The sequence below is a fragment of the Ostrea edulis genome, chromosome 3 (assembly GCF_947568905.1).
Source record: "Ostrea edulis chromosome 3, xbOstEdul1.1, whole genome shotgun sequence".
In the NCBI taxonomy this organism is placed as follows: Eukaryota; Metazoa; Mollusca; class Bivalvia; order Ostreida; family Ostreidae; genus Ostrea; species Ostrea edulis.
In genome coordinates, this window is record NC_079166.1 from 29,652,144 (window position 1) to 29,673,277 (window position 21,134).

At 35.6% G+C, this 21,134-nt stretch overlaps 1 protein-coding gene across 7 annotated transcripts in view; it reads left to right on the forward strand.

The window, feature by feature from the left end:
• The window catches only part of LOC125674710 (uncharacterized), a 14,927-nt gene extending 3,346 nt beyond the window's left edge, over positions 1-11,581 (forward strand). For 2 of the 7 annotated variants that reach the window (XM_048911955.2, XM_056160428.1), the window contains 6 exons: positions 2,863-3,076; positions 4,447-4,679; positions 5,852-6,065; positions 8,907-9,040; positions 9,201-9,396; positions 11,147-11,581. In XM_048911955.2, coding sequence (XP_048767912.2) covers positions 2,863-3,076; positions 4,447-4,679; positions 5,852-6,065; positions 8,907-9,040; positions 9,201-9,396; positions 11,147-11,448 — 1,293 coding nt within the window. In that variant the 3' untranslated portion in view covers positions 11,449-11,581. Of the gene's footprint in view, positions 1-2,384; positions 2,705-2,862; positions 3,077-4,446; positions 4,680-5,851; positions 6,066-8,906; positions 9,041-9,200; positions 9,397-11,146 lie in introns of those variants that run through there. The other 5 variants (XM_048911956.2, XM_048911959.2, XM_048911961.2 and 2 more) reach the window with 5 other exon arrangements.
• The last annotated feature ends 9,553 nt before the right edge of the window (positions 11,582-21,134 follow it).

The following is a 21,134-nucleotide window of genomic DNA, read 5'->3' on the forward strand; positions in this document are numbered from 1 at the left end:
TCATTTTAGTACTTTATATAAATGCATCTCTCTCTCTCTCTCTCTCTCTCTCTCTCTCTTTCGCTCGCTGGCTCTCTGTCTCTCTGTCTCTCTCTCTCGTAACGTTGAGTAATCAATTAATAACTTTGCTCCTATTAGCGAGATGGTTAACTTGTCCTGCCTGTCTTCACACATCACTCATCACGTCCCTTGTAATCTGTTTGGGTAGATCTTAGTGTCCTGTCATCCCTTGTAATCTGTTTGGGTAGATTTTTGTGTCATGTCGTCCCTCGTAATCTGTTTGGGTAGATCTTAGTGTCATGTCGTCCCTTGTAATCTGTTTGGGTAGATCTTTGTGTCATGTTTTGTCTGCATATATTTCTTGTATACTATTATTTCTGTCTGCATACTGTGTAAGGAGCATTATTCGTGGGGAATCAATGTTCGTAGATTTCATGGGTCACGAATTTACATCGCCAGAGTTTTAAAGTTAGAAAAAAAAATTCACAGTCGCATTACGTACATGTATTTATAGTCGGTCTTAAGGAGGTGTGCTACACCAGAGAAATTTGATGTAGATGAAAAGTGTAGGATATGTACAAAAATATTTTGAATTTGAAAATTTGAAAATTTACTTTATTTTGTCAAAAAATACAGTTTTAGTAGAAGGTAATCTGAAAAAAATTTAAAACCCCTGCTGGACCTACAGTTCAGCAGTCGGTATTCTAACCTACTGAGCTACTCGGCTAGATATTTAAATGGAAAAGGACAAGTCAAATATTGCTGATATCGATTTTGTCATCCATGTTTTTAAAGGAAGTCAGCCATTATGACGATGTAGAGTACTACCTTAATCATTTGTCAGATTATTGTTTTTATAAAGACAATAATTGAGTTGTGTATTTCAGGAAAGAAAGAACTAATGAATCTAAAACATAACTATGAACTGAACTGAATTTAAATATCTCATCACTATTGCGTACAGAGGTTGTGATGGTGCCAATATAATTCTAGTTGTGTCGTTAAATTGGAGAGTACGATCTATTAATATTTCTGATGAAGGAACATAAATTTCTTAGAGAAGATTCCTTGTATGAATTCATCTGATAGTATTTTTAAAATATATACATTTCGGTGATAAACATTGTTTCGATACAATTCAAACAGCGACATACAGTTACATTTTTGGTGAAATTCATCAATTTCACGTAAATCGTATCTATCACAGTCTTATTTCTTTGGATTGATTTAACCAACCTCTGCTTTCGATTGGTAAATGATGATTACAAGTTCGACATTTACAAAAACGTCCAAACATCTTTCAGGATAGGATACATGTATTTAGGTTTTTTCTGGAAAGGATAAACGTATTTAGACATTTTCTGGATAGGATAAATATGTATAGATATTTTCTGGAAATGATACATATATTTAGATATTTTCTGGATATGATACATGTATTTAGATATTTTCTGGATAGGGTACATGTATTTAGATATTTTTTGGATATGACACATATACTTAGATATTTTCTGGATATGATACATATAATTAGATATTTACTGGATAGGATACATGTGTTTAGATATTTTCTGGATAGGATACATGTATTTAGATATTTTTCGAATTTTAATTCATCTTTGCATATTCTTTCATAGTTCGTAGTTTTTGATAATGGAGGTGATTCTAGTACTTTGTAATGTTTTGCTAAGTTCCTCACCATACTGTAGTTTTTATTTATTTCTTTATCTAACAATTTGTTGTATGCTTCAGCCCTCTTCTTGCTTTTTGTACATTGTAGGTTTCTTTAGCAGTCTGTGAGTGTTTTCAGCCCCCCCCCCCCTCAATAAAAAGATAAATAAACTTTAGTATTGTGATATTTTTTCTTGCTTTATCATAAGCTGGGTAGAGCAATGGTTGGTTACTTTCATAAGTGTGTTGACTTTTAAAACCTTATCTACATGTAGGTTTGTTACACTTAATGATAGTTTAGCTGCATTAAAATAATTCAAATCTAATCACCAATATCATCAATGTCTTTCTCTGGATGTTTCTCGGAATTAAATAGTTAGTATTTTGTCTACATAGTTTACAAGTTCTTTTGCATACATTTTTTCTCTCGATACCTTGAACAAATGCAATATTTTCTTTCGCGGGATCCCATGCTTTTATTTCTTTTAACATGTAGAAGTGTTTGCTTTGTTTCGTTATTTAAATTTTGAACAATGATGTTGTGTACATCAGAGTACCATGAGTTAGTATGTTCCAGGACTTATTCATTATTATCTGTGTTTCTGAAGCCGTAGTCGCATATAAATGATCCTTTATATACTACTATTAATAGACGAATGTACAATATAGAGACATCCGGTGTCCCATTATACCGGTAATTGCACATTCACAATCATAATCAAATGAAAGTTCAACATGGAGGAAAACGCCTGTAACCATCACGTCAGTTTTCTGTGCAATTTCCCCGTATAAGTGACGATTAACCAGGAAGTGTGGATTGGTTTTAGAGTTGAAGTTGAGGTGAATGAGTCCCTACGAACCAGAAAAGTTTGGTTAGCCCGGAAGTGACATCCCCGTGAACCAGTAAAAGATTGGTTACCCACAAACATTGATCTCTCCGAGCAACGATGATTTCACAGTAGATCCCTTGTGATCCCATGTCGTGTCTGCACAGATCCTTGTGCGCTATATTGTCTGTCTGGGTATATCCCTTGTATGCTGTGCTATTTGTGGATATATATCCCATGTGTTCAGCGTTGTTTGTCAACATGCATTTTTGTCTATTTTCTTCCTTTTTAAAATCCCATGTAGGAAATTTGTTTAGCGGCTTAAAAGCTCTAAATATCCAGTAACCATGTTTTCTCTACACAGATGATGAATTCAGACGACGAATACAAATTTAATCCCGAGAGGAAGTATCAGGGACTAGCTTTGGTGGTTGTGAATTTTACAAGTGGTCCGGACAAGAGAATAGGTTCAGAAAACGATGTCAAGTACTTGAAGAAGACATTCAAAAGACTAGGTTTTAAAGTTGTTCTAAAGAAAGATGTATCTCGCCGAAAATTCACTGACATTCTTTACAAATGTAAGTATATAAAACATGTGATTTGCAAATTACAAAAACGGTTGTGCGATGTTTTTAAAAATCAACCTGTGTAAGACTACTAAATAATGCTGGAAACTCGTTCCGATATTTCTAATGCACAGTCAGTAAAAAGGTCTAGTTCACCAAAATGCTCTTCATACCTAGAGGGAAAGACAATATTTTTGCATTGTTCAAACTGGTACAATTTTTGAAATGTCAACTTTCCACATTTGTGCAGCAATATTCCGTTATCACCTACACATAGTGTTTATGTCTCTCAAATGATTCGGTACGTAAGAGCTTGTTCTGTGTATGATCAGCTTTTAAATAGAGACAGGCTTCTGACAAACCAGATGATGTTCAAGTGTTTCAAAAGTCTGGTTTAAAATGTCTTAAAAGCATTTCGTAAATTCTATGGTCGCTATAATGATCTAGTTTACCAATACAACCTGTCATTAAGTCAAATGCTGTCTGACGTGTTTCATACAAATTGATGGGCCGTTATTTTCACATTGATTCTGCCTAAGGATTACTCCGTTTACCCGATCAAGATGTAGGGCTTATGGCAGTGACCTGTCGACAGGGGATGCTTCATCCTCTTAGGCACCTGATCCAACATCTGATATATTCAGGGTTCCGTGTTTGCCCAACTCTTAATTTTGTATTCTTTATAGGAGTTAAGAGATTTATCACTGTTCGTTATCTTCTCCTTTTGAAAGGTGAAGATAACGAACAGTGATCAACTACTGTAAGCAATTCAAAATAGAGAGCTGGGCGAACACGGATCCCTGGACACATCAGAGGTGGGATCAGGTGTCCAGGAGGAGTAAGGATCCCCTGTCGACCGGCCATACCCGCCATGACCCCTATATCTTAATCAGGTAAACGTTGTTATGCATAGTCAAAGTCGGTGTGCCAAGGACGGTCTAACAATCGGTATGAAACACGTCTAACAACATTTGACCCACTGATGGGTTGTAGGAACCGATCGACAGGGAACGTTTAATCCTCTGAAGCACCTGATCGCATCACTAGTATGCCTAGGGTCCGTGTTTGTCCGAGTCATAATTTCGTATTCTTTACATGAATTATGGGATTGATCACTGTTCCTTACGTTCATGTTTTCTTCCCTATGTCATGGGGAGTAAGATTCGGTTAAGTTATGACCGTTTGGGGCTAGGTTGGGGACAAGGTATTTTTTGCTGAAATGCATAGTGTAAATATCTTTTGAAATTCTTCTGACGACAAACAGTAGTACCAATATAACTCAGGTAAACATCGAGACCCATGGACTTCTTATTGATTTTTATGCATTTGAAAGAAGGATAAAAAGGAATATTTGAATATCTATATTTGTTAATTGCCTATAGATTCCAAGGATGATCTTCTGAACGACTATGAAAGTTTTGTGTTTGCTATCAGTACGCATGGGATGGAGGTTAAAAAGGGGGATGGAAGCAAAAGAGACATCCCCGTGCATCACCATGTACATGTAGTACAGATGTTTGATGGCTCGTACTTTGATACCGGAGAGATTCTGGATAGGTTCAGCTCCAGGAAGTGTAAAGCACTGAGAGGAAAACCGAAGCTATTCTTCATTCAGGTATTCACTATGTGACATTCCTACAATTCCTACACAGTTATATGTAATTTCTCAAAAAATTGATGACAGTTTTACTTACCTGTATATCTATTTGGTTGGTTGTTTGTTTTACGTCCCTATGAGAATTTTTCACTGATGTTGAGACGTCATCAGTTGTAGGTGAAGTATCACAAATTTAAACGTATGCTTAGCCCTTACTTCCGTAGCGGTGATGGGTCTTTAACATATCATCACCTGATATGACATGGGATCTCCGTTTTTAACCTTATACTGGCATCCGAAAGACCCGAGATTCTCATTTCTTAATGCCGTGCGTTTGGGGAAAGAGCAATTATTACCTATGTTTACGTCTTAGGTTTTACACGGCCATGATACGAGCAGGGGTCGATCTCACGACCTCCTTGTTACGAAGGCAATGTTCTACCACTGAACTACGGCGATTGTATATTCATTCAAATACGGTGTATAGTACATGTAAGTAAGTTTACCTGATCAAGGTGTAGGGTTCACGGCGGTTGTGACCGGTCGACAGGGGATGCTTACTCCTCCTAAGCACCTGGTCCCACCTCTGGTATATGCAGGGCTCCGTGTTTGCCCAACTCTCTATTTTGTTTTGCTTATAGGAGTTATGAGATTGATCACTGTTCATTATCTTCACCTTTCTTAAACAACATGTAGATAGAAATCATAATCAAATGTAACAGTAAGTGAAATATCTAAAATTCTAATCACATTAAATATTTTTCTAAAGCAATTTTTTTCATTGATGTTTGAATAAATCGAAAATTAGTCGAATCATTTGATGTACATTATTCCCTTTTGCAATAATAGAACAGTATGCATGATAAGCAAGTCTCCGAAACATTATACAACATTCAAGTTTGTTTAGGGTTCGGCGAAGCTATAAGAAACATAAAACGATTTCTTATAGCTTATAGAAGAACACAGAATATCTTATCAACATATCTTTTTCTATCGCCGAGATTTTCTTTTGGGTTGATTTTTCCATATCTTTCTCTCTGTGTTTGTCTGCAGCTTAGACATTGGCCATAAAGTTTTGAAGTTTACGAGATAGATATTTCACACTTGGTTAACTCAGATTAAAGGAATGTGACAAACGTCAAAATAGTAAAACAAGTCTTACCGACAATCCCACAATGTGTTTCTTTTAGGCTTGTAGGATTCGTATCACCGAATTATTGAATCAACAAACAAACTCTGAGACAATTGGGTTTGATCCTGGAGCTAGTTCACACGATCGTCATGGAGTCCTTGGGGGGAAACAAGATACAGTAGATAGTCCACACGGATTTCATGGAAGAGAACCTGATAGAATTATTACTGAGAATATTGAAGATCAGGAATCCACTGAATTAATAAACGAAGGTACAGATCATTTTCGAATTATCATTCTCCCAGCAAATCGAATTAGGATGATATATAGAAATCACGTTCTTTTGTCCATTTAGCCGTTCTGTGAAGAAGCTTTAAAAACTATTATTTGATTACTTGTTGAAGGCGAGTTGATTTAACTTATTGAAAAGATGAGTATATAAGATAAGGATGATGTCCAATGATTGTAGGGTAATAGTATACATGTAGGTCAAATGGTGCCCGTCTTTAGACACAGCACAAAAATGTACAGCCACATACATACATAAAACGACACTTCATTGATGACAAATGCTTGAGGGATGTTATTCCAAATGCTGATCTAAGTCAGCCAGAGTCACTGCCGGATTTGATAAACATTTCGTCAAACTAGACATTTTCGATTGGTGACAAATCATCAGGGAAAACATCTTGTTAAGGAAAAACATCAACATTTTCCAGAGTAAGAACATTTCCCGACTAGACTTGTGTTGTCTTGTGTTGTCTTGCTATAATGTGAGGTGATCTCCTAGCATCTGAATGAACGAGACCACATGACAATGTATACTTTCATCTGGATAGCGTGCCATTCAGATCATTTATAGATTGGGTTTTTTCAGTGCAGTGATTTCTCACCACACCATTGAGCTACTTGCTCCCAATTACCTTAGTTGCAAACACAAGCTTTCTGGTTCTGCTTCCCAGATGACGATACACCCCGAAGCAATCGTCACTGCTATGAAATGGTGAAGGTAACGAATAGTGATCAATCTAATAACTCCTATAAAGAATACAAAATTTAGAGTAGAGCAAACAGGGACTCCTGGACATACATGTACCGGAGCTGGGATAAATTGCCTAGGAGAAGTAAGCATCCCCTGTCGACCGGTCACACCCGCCGTGAGCCCCATATCTTGACCGGGTGAATTGAGTAATATGTAGTCAAAGTCAGTGTGTAAAGAACGGTCTTAGAATTGGTATGAGACACGTCACACAGCATTGTAGCCAATGCCAGGTTGTATTGGTATATTAGATCGTTTTAGCTACCATAGGATTTCCGAAATTATGGCATAATCTTCGACGGAATTCAAAATCGAGTTCTTTCGCCAATTGAAAGACCGGAATTCTATGAATATGAATTTCAGGTCCTCGTTTTCAATATTTCAACATCACCGGTAATGACATGTCCACAAAGATGACATGCATTTGATTAGACAAGGTTAGAACGTGTATCGTGTAAACGTGACGAAGTAGATATACAAGTACATCTGAAGTATCTCCTTCACAGTCATTAACATTTTCTTAAACTTTGAACACTGATTAACAATTGTGAGAGATGTTACTAATTTCCGTTATTTGCTTTGCTACCTCGTCATTCTGAACTTATCTATTAAAGTATATATGATATGGCACTTAAGGTATTCAATGTATAATGACCATATTTCATATCTAATAAATTGATGGTGGAATATTTGTAATCATGGAATCATTTTGAAGGGTTCATCAAATAAAAATAATCCACCATAGGAATTTTCAAAATTTTGTTTACTGCTTGATTTATTTCACCTAGAATTTAACATTGAAGTATATGGGAAAAGCATGTTTTATTACAATATTTTAAAAACAAATTATATTTTCATTCTAATCTCTTGGTAGAAAGTTGCATACACTTTCTTTTTAAGAAAATATGGAATAAAATTAATCATTGACCACACACATTTTTAGAAAATTACATTTTTCTTAAATTTTACAAAGGGCAGATAACTCTTCCAAAAAATCTGAAGTGCAGAAAGGTCAGCTTCTAATCATTTACCAGTCATGTGAATTTCATCTGCTTCGCTTTCATCATTATTTAACAATAAACTTTTATGTTGATCTAAATCCTTCAAAATTGTTCATTATCCTTTCATTATACATGGAATACCTTAATGGGATTGGATGCATGGTGAAAAGGACAGTGATCAATTTCATAATTCCTAAAAAGAATACAAAATCAAGAGAAGGGAAAACACGGACCCCTTTGCACCATACACCTACTGTGTAATATATACGTAATTATGTGATCACACTATATAGCAATTAGGAAAAGCGATTGCTTTTAAAGTAAAGGCTGAATTTGAATGTTGTTAGTTATGGGTATATCATAAGACAATCCAGTGAAAGTTTTTGATAAAGAGTAGATGAGATTTTACTGACCCATAAATACCCACACACTGTAAAAACACAGGGCATACCTTAATTCAACTGTATATTGTAAAAGCACAAGACATAGCTTAGTTCAATTGTTAGATCACATATGTATAGAAATAATGATGTTAGAAACTATTATGGATAAAATGCTATTATGGTTTTTTTTGTTTTTTGTTGTTTTTTTTTTTGTTATTAAAAAAAATAAACATATCTTAAATTTTACATAAAATTTCAAAAATATGTAATGAATGTAAAGTTATTGACTGGATACTGGAAAAGATGTCTGATCTCAGTCACAATATAATTCGATAACAGGACACTGGACATTAAGCTGGTGCTAAGAATATATAGTCGCAGATGATGACATGATTCCTATACGGAATTCAAAATAGAGAATTGAGCAAACTCAGACCCATGAACATGGAAATGTTTTAAACAGTGATGTTTCCAAGATGCATTTACCAAGGTGGATTCATTTTAGATATGTTTAGACTTGCTCAACGAAATGGTGGCCATTCATTTCATTACGAAAGGTGAAGATAACGAACAGTGATTAATCTCATAACTCATAATATATTTTATCATATGTCTTATATGTTTTGATTTATGACTCGTGTGTTAACTATGATTTGAGTAGAGTTGTTTTTTCTTCTTCTAAATGTTCAGACGATTCTGTGTCGGACACTGATGTAGATGACGACTCTGATGTGGAGGATGACGAATATTTCCCAGCAGACTCTGATGTGGAGGATGACGAAGATTTCCCAGCAGTCACCAGTGAAGCTTCCCATAATTCCAATGTGTGTATCGTTACTCGTATATCGTTACTCGAATCTTATCGTAGATTAAGGGAATTAGCAATACGGAAAGTTGTTAATCATGTATAGAACAGTGTTTACAAAAATAGACATGTGCAGTGTGCATTATGAGTGTTGAAAATTTCACTATTGTATTTTTTAGTCTCCGTTAGTGCAAGAAACTGGGGATATGCTGGATCTACCCAAGGAAGTTCTCCATCAGCCTTCAAAAGAAAGATTGGGCTTGAGAGATGCTGTCGATGTCCAAGGAGTGTGGTGTACCACAGTCCAGGCCTCGGTCCACATAACAGCTGTCCCCTGTCATGATGACATGCTAATCATGTTTGCTTCTCCACAAGGTCAGTCAGAACTGTAATATACAACAGATGAATGAAAGGTGAAGATAACGAACATTGATTAATCTCATAACTCCTATAAGCAATGCAAAATAGATAGTTGGGCAAACACGGACACCCCTGGACACACCAGAGGTGGGGTCAGGTGCCTACGAGGATTAAACATCACCTGTCGACCGGTCACACCTGCCACGAGCCCTATATCTTGATCAGGTCATTGGAGTTATCCGTAAGTTAAAATCAGGGTGCCACTAACGGTCTAACTATCGGTATAAAATACGTCAGGTAGAGGCAGCATTTGACACAATGGTATGTTGTATTGGCAAACTAGATTGTTATATCGACCATAGAATTTGCGAAATGCTAACTTTAAACGAGACTGTTGAAACCCCTGTACCATCAACTTGTTTGTCAGTGGCTTACCTCGATTTAAAAACTAACTATACGCAGAACAAGCTCTTGCATATCGAATCAGTTGAGAAAGATAAACACCACATGCAGGTGATAATGAAATATTGCTACATTAATATGGGAAGTTGACGATGGGGATTCTGAAACCATCCCGTTTGTCAAAAAGTTGAGGTGTCGTTAATATCTACTTTCAATAAAATATCTAAGTATGAAGCAGAAGTGGACGACTCTGTGGACGCATTTAGAAAAATATGGTATTTAAGTTGACAATATAAAGGATGTATAAATAGGAATAAATGTAAGATACTTAACGGAAAGTTAAACCCAACACCAGTAACGTAATTTTTCAATACCAGAAAATGTGAAATCACGGATAAATTGCAACTTTCTTCAGGTTATAACCTGTAAAAATATGATCTGTTTAAATTGTATTCATTCAAAATACACAGAATTCGGTGATAAATCGGTTTAGATTTGTACATAATTGTAATATAGATTAGATTAATATGTGACGTATAACTAACTAATCGACTCATTAAGTTGAAACTTATTTTTGTACGCATGCAATTTTATAGCATTTGTATTATTCTGTAGCATTTATGTTATGTACAACATATTCAGCATGAACAATATATGACATACGATAATATCTGCATTTATTATATAGCTAATAAATAGTCTATTATAAAATCTGCGTAAAATCTAGAGAATGTTAGCGTTCGATATCCTGAGAATTTATTGAACGCTAACTTTGCATTGCGTAAATTGTATGCGCCCGAAACATTCCGAGTATGAGCGTTCAATATTGACGTTATCGTCATGACGTAAACAAGCCAAAATGGCAGACGATGGTCCTCCGAATCTGACAGAGCCGGTATTTGATATTTACTGAAGCAAAATGGTTTACTGTACATGAATTATGATGCCCCCATTTACAAAATCAGTTTGCTTCATGCATTAATGACGGGTTAAATATTGAACAGTTAAGAAATGCATGCTCTTATTGCACACCTTCACCTTAGATGCCAATATTGATGAATTCTCGTCTATTTTGGAGTAGTTTGAGTGAAAAGGGATATAATTTAACAACTAAATACTTTAGCTATATAATAAAAGGGTTATTGAACTTATATAGATGAATATTGACACTCGTTGGCTGTAAAAATACACGAGCTTGCTTTCAAGCTCGTGCATTTTCACAGCCAGCTCGTGCCAATATTCACCAATATAAGTTCAATAACCCTATATTACACTCCTAAGATCAGGGAAAGTGGACATACTATTCACATCACCATTTGTAATATTTGACTAGCAACAGTACGTGGTAAATTTCCCGTTTTAGGTCACTACGCCATCAGGAGTCTCGATGTTGGTAGCTACATGCTGAAATTTCTGTATGAATCGGTCAAAACTGTTTATGGAGAGGGGGAATTTTTAAACAATCGCACCAACTTCCTGTACGTTCTAAACGATGTTGCAGACAAGATGTCGGATGGTGCCTATTTCGGAAAGGATTACAAAAATGTGACATGTGTTGTACACAAACTTTCCAAAGATATAATTTTCTCCCAGGGAGAAAAAATGCAACATTCCAAATTTTCGAAGGTTTTGCAAAAGATCAAAGGAGCCATCACGGGGAACTAGGATTCAAGTCGATTTTCCAGTGACGTCATTGATTTTTTTTACGTTAGTGTACTGTAATTGAAATTCCTAGAGCTTTGTGTATCTTTTGTATAATTAAAACCTCCATAATGGAGAACCGGTTTGGAAAACAATTTATTGTATTGCTATCCAATTATCATACCTGTAACGATTTCAGCTACTGATATCGATATATGATGTAATAGGTCTTTGGAACATTTAGTGGTTATAACATGGTTTAATTAGCGAGATTAATGCATTCGAAATCAAGGTGTATCTTTCCAATCCAAACATGTATTCAATATATGATTCGAATGCAAATGAAGACCTTGAAACACACAGGAACGTGCAGTAAGGTTTTGTTTTTTTTTTTTTTTTTTTTTTTATATCAATCTGGTTAAGAAGGTATTCAATGTCGTTTTGGTTTTTATGTCACGTTCTTCAAATAGCTTATTGTGAATTGTAGGTGGCCTTTGTTGTCTATCGCGCGTTTCAAATTTGAACACATTCAACATTTTCTCTAAAAGGACAGGCTTTTTTCATTTGAAGTAACATTGGGAACAACATTTGTGTATTTCCTGAGTTACTGCAGCCCTGGCGCAAAACTTTAAAGAGACACTACAGCTCATCTTCCACATTTTAATGAAGTGTTTTTTAAACCATGTATTGATAAAATTCATATCGATACTGACAATTTTGAACAATTGGGATGCATCAATTTACTATCAACTGCGCTTTGAAAATCGTTCGGAATTCAAAGGTTTCTTCATGCTGACTCGGACTTTTGAATGCTTATTTACGTCACGTGGTTTTGAATGACAGCAAAGGTGTTGTGTAGGAAATTATTTAAATTCCCCTTCAAGGAGGTCCACAATCACCTTTCAAGTATAAGATTATTCCCTGCTCCTTATAATAAGTAATTATAAATCATTATTTCAACAGAAACCCTTCCATGTTCTCATTGACCTATGTTTTTACAACTAACACGTGTCGTGTTCAGATAAAAATAACACTTACTTTTAAACGTAGTGTCTTCGCAGCTAGTCTCAATGGCAGATTTAGGGGGCCAGAATCCCCCCTCCCTTTTTACGCCACAGATTGTGAATGGAAATCCAAATTTTGCACCAAATGGCCGATTAATTTGGCTAATCTTTGACTTTCACATCCCTCTTCGGAAATCCTAGATCCGCCACTGAGTTACATGCGTTTCTCCCAGCTCTTTGTTTTCCAACGGTCATACTGATCCCAAGGTAAATTTTAATTCACGTATGAGTTTTATCTCATTCTATTTTTACCTCTTTTCTCACAGGATCTGTCAAAATTCTAGATCTATCAACTACACTTTCTCTCACTGGACGACATGATGCACTGTTTACTGTCTATGCGCATGCGTCTGAAGACTGAAAGGAGGAGACTCGATATTTTTTGTATAGGCCATCAAAAAGTATTAATTTTTACGTTAAAACGATAATTTTTAACTTTAGATAAGCGTTATTTTCGCAAAGTTCAAACTTTCAACAATGCAACAAAAATTGAGAAAGCGCTGGGAAAATTGTCATTTCATGATTTTTGCTCAAAATGAGCTGTAGTGTCTCTTTAAAATATGATACAAAATTTAAAAATCTTCAAAAACACTAGGTGCAAAGTTGTGGTGAGCAAAGGTTCCTCTATAAATGTGAAAATTCATGGTCACAGGGCCACAGTTTTTTTTTTTTTTTTGTTAATTGACTTTTAACCGTACGTATCAATATCCAATATTGAAACCTAAATCGGCATATTAATCGGCAAGATTAAAGTGAATGTTTCACTGACTATCTAAAGCGTTGGCGGCAAATTAACTAACAACTGGACTTTATGACAAACAAAACAACTTCAGCCCCAGTTACGATACACGAGAGAATATTTTGCGTATAATATATTTTTTTTTATCCCAGGCAGGATTCTGAAGATAAGTTAATGTTACAAGGTTCCAAGTCTCTTTTACAATCAGTATACATTGATGCGACTAAGTTTTTTGGGCTGAGAAAAATCATATAAGCTACCTCTGAGAGAATGGGCCTGATCGTGAAAGTACGGGAGAAAAAATCTGGTGATGACCAAATTGACGTGGTGCTGCGATTATTGTACATGTAGAATCGCAAATACCAGTCCTTCATATCCCATAGTACATAATAAATGAAAAGTTGAAGGTGACGAACAGTGATCAATTTCATAAATCCTATGAAGAATACAAAATAGAGATTTGGGCAAACACGGACCCCTGGATATACCAGAGGTGGGATCAGATGTCCAGGAGGAGTAAGCATCTCCTGTCGACCGGTTACTAAATCTCTTTAGTTTGAATTTAGTATTAATAGCATTAAAAAGATGTTATTCAAATGTTTTACACATGAACACTATATGCCGAGTTTGACTCCACCTTAGAGTGAACACTTTTACCACCGGTCACGGTAATTAGGTGGTAGACCGTTCGCTACGTGATCTAGAGGTCATGAGTTCGAACCCCGCTTGTGCCATGACCGCTTCAAGTCATTGGTAATTATTGCTGCATCGCAAAACACATTCAAGTAGAAAAGAAAAGCATTGGTGTTTCCGATATATTAATTAATCATTTACTCCATACGCACTTACTACATATAACCAAATCGCAGATAGATGATATATGTCGTATAATTCGTTAATAAAACGGAATGGCAATAGAACGAACACGACATACAATAGAACGAACACGACATGTATAGACATCTAATAGTATGCATGTTACCTTCATTTTCCTACCATGCTTCTTGAATGCAAATTGCACCCTTCCATTTAATGGACAGATATTTTAATTATGATGAACCTTATACTTTCATATTGCAGTAGTGTATTTACTTTGAATCATATTTAATATATACATCTATATGTTTTGAAACAAACTTAACTATTTCTTCTGTTTCCATTTTTAATACATTAAATTTCATATTACAATTCTTGTTTGTTACCTTGGAAATACTTTACAATGTTTAAAACTTTAGTGGCCGATCACGCGATTTAATGCTTTACATTGTAAATTACATTGTTACCACTGAATCGGAATTTACATAAAGTTCCCAGTTGATCTGTGTCTTCGACTGAATTTAATTCAATACGATATTTCTAATGGTCAGCACTAATTTTAATGTCAGTTGTCGAGTTGCAAGAGAGATATAGAGCTCACAATTCGTCGTTATGCAAATAAGGCTCGTGCCATGTATTTGTTTACATAGGTTGAATGTACTATTAAAAGTTTTGTTTTTAAAATTACACGTTAATTCTGAACACAATTAAACAGTTTCTGGTAATTGTCACAACTCATTTTTTTTTAAACACGCTATTTTTTTTTTATCAGGCAATCTATTTATGTTCTAATTCACCTTTTCAAACGAACATAAATTATTTATAAACTAAAACTCAAACACAAATATGGGAACAGCTCAGCTCGTCTGCGCAAGTGCAAGAGACTTTATTACTCTATTCAAATGTACATGTATAAATCTTTATCTTCATTCCATTCCACATTCTACAATAGGAAAAAGTAATATCAATAACAACGTTAAATACATGAAAAGCTAAAAGGGTGGGGGTCTGTTGCACGATGGACAGCGAATTCTCGAATGATTTCACTATTTTAAACCTGTACTCGGGTAAACTTCTATACCCACGAATAACTTTTTACAACCAATCAAGAATTGGCTGTAAAAGCAAAAACGCTGACATTCAAATTACTTGTAACGTTTGTGTATGTGTATGTGTGTGTGTATATATATATATATATATATATATATATATATATATAAATAAAGACATGGGACGAGTACAAAAGAAAGTCTATTAGTATCATATAAAATAGATTTACATTCCCCTATCTCGTAAAATTTACGAGAAAAGATCTCAAAATTACGAGAAAAATATGTAAATATTGGTCACATGATATTTTTCTTTATATGAGCTCTCCTCTCCTCATTCCGTCGGTGTGTTTTGGATACTGTTTTACTTTCCATCAAAGCATGTCAAGAAGACCAATAATTTTTTTTAGAAAGTTAACTTACCGAACGATTCATGCATTTAAAGTACAAAGGAAAGAAAACGACGAATTATTATTGTAGGTTTCTGCACTATCAATTAATCAAATCAATTAAATTTTACAAGTTTTACGATGATATAACTAATAATAAAGTTAAACTATCATATTGCTTAGTGTAACTGTGTATGAATTTGAAAGTTCAAGATTCTTGTAATTCCACCGTTAAGTGCACACTATGATGGTACATATTGTCGTTTGGCACATATCATACTCGGCGATGATATGCAAACTACCCTCTCGATACATATTGTCCCTTGATACATTTGTACATATACTACATAATGTCGCCGACGATAATATGCGCCGAGACAAGGCATATTTTTTTTTGCATCACGGTACATCCTGTCGTCGGAGACAATATACCATTGGAATATATTGTCGCCGGCCGCGATAGACGGGATGGAGGGGTGGGGTGGGTTTAAGATAACTTTAGGTATACATCTCTATAGAGAATATTTAGCTGTGGTTAGATGCTGAATTGTTTTATGCGAATGAATATATTTGGAATTCTTGTACTATTCCAATACCATTTTCAATGGAGGCCGTGATCGCCTTTTTCTTAATCTCCTTCAATGATTACATGTTTGACTTGTTTCATTTTATATATTGATAAATGTCAATTTAGAATATCTATAATATGAAAATATCATTATTTTAACAAACCACTATCTAGCGCTTTAAGTGTTTAAGTGTATGCATCTTTTGTTTTTACTTTCTTAGTAAAATGCATGTACAGGACTAGCGCCATCTCTCTCTCTCTCTCTCTCTCTCTCTCTCTCTCTCTCTCTCTCACGCGTACTCAATTTCTTAAGTAACCAGTACGAAATGATTTGATCATAAATATAGGTGATGACACTGATCACTAAAAAAGAAAAATATTGCATACATTCGAGTATATAAAATAAAATAGATAAATAAAAATCCAAACTTAGTTCAAGAAATCTCATTCCTACATGTGGATCAGTACCTGATGCTACATGTACATCTAATAATGGTGAGGGTTTGTGTCGGTACATACTGTAGAAGGAGTCATGTAACAACTCTATCTACATATATACAGGTTTCACACCTCCAGTTTACAATCCTTTGAATTGAAGAGATCAAACCTCCGTGATAAAACAAGAATAAACACCTGTTGATCTGACAAGTTTTGAAAACACGAAAATAGACGTATAAATATTCCAATTCTAATGATATTAGTCTTTGATTATTGTATAACCTGATGAAAGAAATAAAACCCACTCAGACGATACGGAATCGGCTTCACAATGCAGGTCTCAACTCGAGAAGGGCATGTGTTCGAGTCCCTCTGACTGTTCGACACCGGCGGGAGCGACTGGACTGGGCTGAAGATCATGTCACTTGGACACAGAACGATTGGGTTCAAGTTCTGTTCACCGATGAGTCCAGGTATTGTTTGGACTTTACAGACAGGAGGCACCGAGTGTGGCGACGACAACGTGAACGTTTCCATAATGCCAACATCAGTGAACATGACCGTTATGGTGGTGGTTCCATCATGGTCTGGGTGGAATCAGCAGGGATGGAAGAACAGATCTTCATGTCCTGGAGAGAGGAACAATGACGGGGGTGCGGTACCGGGATGAGATCCTCGATGTTTACATCAGACCCTACGCTGGTGCTGTTGGCCCTGACTTCATCCTGATGGATGATAACGCCCGTCCTCATCGCGCCAGGGTGGTGGAGCAGTACCTTCAGCAGGAGACAATTGTCCGTATGGACGGGCCAGCGCACTCGCCGGACTTGAACCCGATTGAGCATGTATGGAACATGCTGCAGGTTGCCCTTTCACGCCGTAGAGCACAACCCACGACTTTGGCATAGCTCGGAAAAGCCCTCGTGGAAGAGTGGAACAACCTTCCCATTGGAAACATGTAGGTGCTTATTGACAGCATGGCTCGACGTTGTCAAGCCGTCATTGATGCAAGGGGAGGCCATACCCAGTATTGACACTTCATCGACTAAGTGTAATGATGGACTATCCCCAAAAACTGTGTAATTCTTTCTCTGGTTTGCTGTTAACGTTTTGTAATGAAATGGCTTTTGGTGTTGTTATCAGATTTCAAGCATTTCGTGTTGATAAAAGTTCATGCCGTTCATGAATTTTCATTCATAACCTGAGTAAACACGTTTCTGAGTCAAATTTATGTCTTTTGTTATGTTAGTGGTAAATTACACACATATATAGAACCTAGTGATCCTTATCAAATTTTGAGTAGTATATATAACACGTCATATTTAAAACAGCATCCAAAACACCTGTTGGAATGAGGAGAGGAGAGCTCATATAAAGAAAAATATCATGTGACCAATATTTACATATTTTTCTCGTAATTTCGAGATAATTATCTCGTAATTACGATATCTTTTCTCGTAATTACGAAATAATTATCTCGTAATTTCGAGATCTTTTCTCGTAATTACGAGCTAATTATCTCGTAATAACGAGATCTTTTCTTGTAATAGCGAGATCTTTTCTCGTAATTACGAGATAACTATCTCGTAATTACGAGATAACTATCTCGTAATAACGAGATCTTTTCTCGTAATTACGAGATAACTATCTCGTAATAACGAGATCTTTTCTCGTAATTACGAGATATGGGAATGTAAATTTATTTTTTATATGCTACTAATAGCCTTTCGTACTTTCGTACACGAGCCTTGAAATCAACAATCGACATTCAAATGTTGGTTGATCATTCGAAAAACCTTAATTATAATTGTAAACCTGAAAATTGGGAAAATAAAATTTGATAATTTTCAGATCAAATCGTGTCCATACCCCTCTAAGCAAAAGCGAAGAAAAGGTAATAAACAAAAAATTCAATGTTTTTGTTGAATATTCGATACAGAATTTATTTCACTCGTGAGATAGGATTTTTAAAAATATTTTCAATCGAGCTTCGCACTCGTGAAAAAAAACACCCCTGTATCACGGTTGAAATAAGTTCTATATAGACCTACATAAAAAAATAAAACATTAGACATCCTGTATTTATCCAGCTTTTATTGGTTTTCTCTCTCTCTCTCCCTCTCTCATTCCATTCAGGTTCCGCTACGTTTTATCCCTCCACATGTAATATGGATTTTCTCAGTAACAGCTACATTACGTTGGGTTTGTGATCCGCATGTTGTGCCATACATTACAACACCATAAAAGTGAAAGTAGAGCGTCGTGTTGTTGGGAAAAGAGTACCAATTCATTTCCCATAGACCTCAATGTTAACCTTTGGCCCTCTCACTAATTAACTATATCGATTTTAAATAAATGACCGCAAACATTTCAATGTTCATTCCAAGTGTTGATAAAAAATGACAAAAAATATATAGGGTCCCGTGCCTTTTATAGGCCATATTTGTACTTTTTTAAAACACAGCAATCTGCAGTAAATTACACACTTCATTTTAAGCACACCCCTACCATGGTAATTTCCTCAGTCATTTCTCGATTTTGTACGATAATTTTTCATCCTGACAATTAATTTGAACCTCTATAATATTTCTTTCAATTCCAAATAATTTCACTCTTGGTACTAGCCAATCACGCAACACCTGGACATCGGTACCTCGAATTACCGAAATGCCCGTGATTTGCCGAAATGCCCCCAGAAATTACCGAAATGCCCCATAAAACTACCGAAATGCCCCTTCCAACGTATAAATTAGAGAACATTTAGTTTAGATATTTTCAATTTGATAAGAAAATGCCAAATTGTGGTTGTAAAAATAGAAAATTGTGTTCGATTCTCGCATTAGCGATATTTCAAAGAACGATAACTCTAGCAAAAATCTTGTAACCTCCGTGCTAATCTGAGGAGCTATCACCGAAGTTTTTCTCCCTTTAATTCTCGTATCACCCCCCCCCCCCCCCCCCCCCTTCCCTCCCCCATATAATACTTGATTGAATTATTCTTTGTTAATTTTGTTCACTGTTTTATGAGAACTATAATTCTTTGATTAAGAGATGAATAGTTTTCAAAATTTTTATCCGAGTTAATAACCTCAAATACGTAAAATGTCTTGTTTCCTCTATTCATTGTTTCTTCTAACAATGAATGAAAAAGCATAAATATTCTTATAATTTTTATTTCATATAATGTTTTCAATATATAATTAAGGCAAATTTCGGTAAAGCAAACAGTTATTAGCGATTATTGAATGGAATAAATCTGGAGAGAGAGAAAAAAAAAACATTAAGAAAGCAAACAATTATTTCCTTCAGTAACTAACATAAAGAATGCTAAAAAGAAAAAAAAAAAAAAAAAAAAAAACCAACAAAAAAAACACAACAAAAAACTATTGAATGGCATAACATAATCAACAACAACAACAACAAAAAATTAGTACAATACATATGCACGTACTTATGAAGCTCATAGTGCAATGAAATTTTCATTGGTAAGATTTCGGATGTGGTTTTAGTGAGAATGCCCAACAGTAGACACGTGTGTGGCACGTGCGCCCTACAACAACAAGCTACCGTTAAATTGTCAATTCGATTACGCACGAGGGAAGCTATAACCACACATGGCATCATGTTAATTATTCCATCCGCGTACTTAACAATATTGTTATCATGGTTTATGTATAAAGACATACAATTATTGATCGTCGGCACACGGACTAAATAGTTACTAATACTTTTATATCTTTTACTATGTTTATTCCGTTTTTAAAAGCAATAATCATTCCGTCACATTTACGGAATAAACGCTATCGTAAAGTCCGCGGATCGAATAACAAGATTGTGCCGATAATATTGTGATCTGGTTTTGTATTAACTTAGTGGTGTTCCAGTGCCCGAAGACCCCACTTTAGATCCACGCATGATTTAGATATGCAATGTGTTTTGCACACGCCAATACGTCAACGGCGGGTAGGATGGGCAGAGTGTAAATGTCTCCGTGTGCGTGAACATCTTGCTCTACTACTTGAACACCTGTTCCACGTTTTGATGATGAAAATATTGACCAATCTTTCAATCGGACCACGACATAGAACACGTATCCCAGTATATTACCACATTAGATTCCACAAAGAATTATTACAGGAATGTAGCAACAGGAGAACTTGGCCCCACTTTATTTTGACAATATATAGTTTTTCCATAATTTTAACATGTGAAGTTTGATTCCCCATTATGGTAGTACTGAATGATTGTGGAAATGAAATAAAACCTTGAAATCCATGTCCTGATGAATCAACCGTTTCACAAAACGTAAACATTCACTGTTTGAAAAATATTTCAATCATATGCATGTATACAAAATTAACAAGTCACGAATGTAATGTTTATTTATCCATGTATTACACCAAGTGAGGTATCATACAGGCTGATAGAATCGGGGGGTGGGGGGTGGGGGTGGGGGGGGGGGGGGGCTGTCTTTCTTAACAAAGTATATTTTTGTATTAAAGATATATTTGGTGACTCCCCTGGACCACTTCTTAAATAGTAACAGTGAATAGTAAGAATGCAATTTCGAAGTAGTAGAAGTTGTGAAATGAATTCATGTGTAGAATTTAGGGAGCACCTCTCCACCCCACCCTGGAATAATGAAGT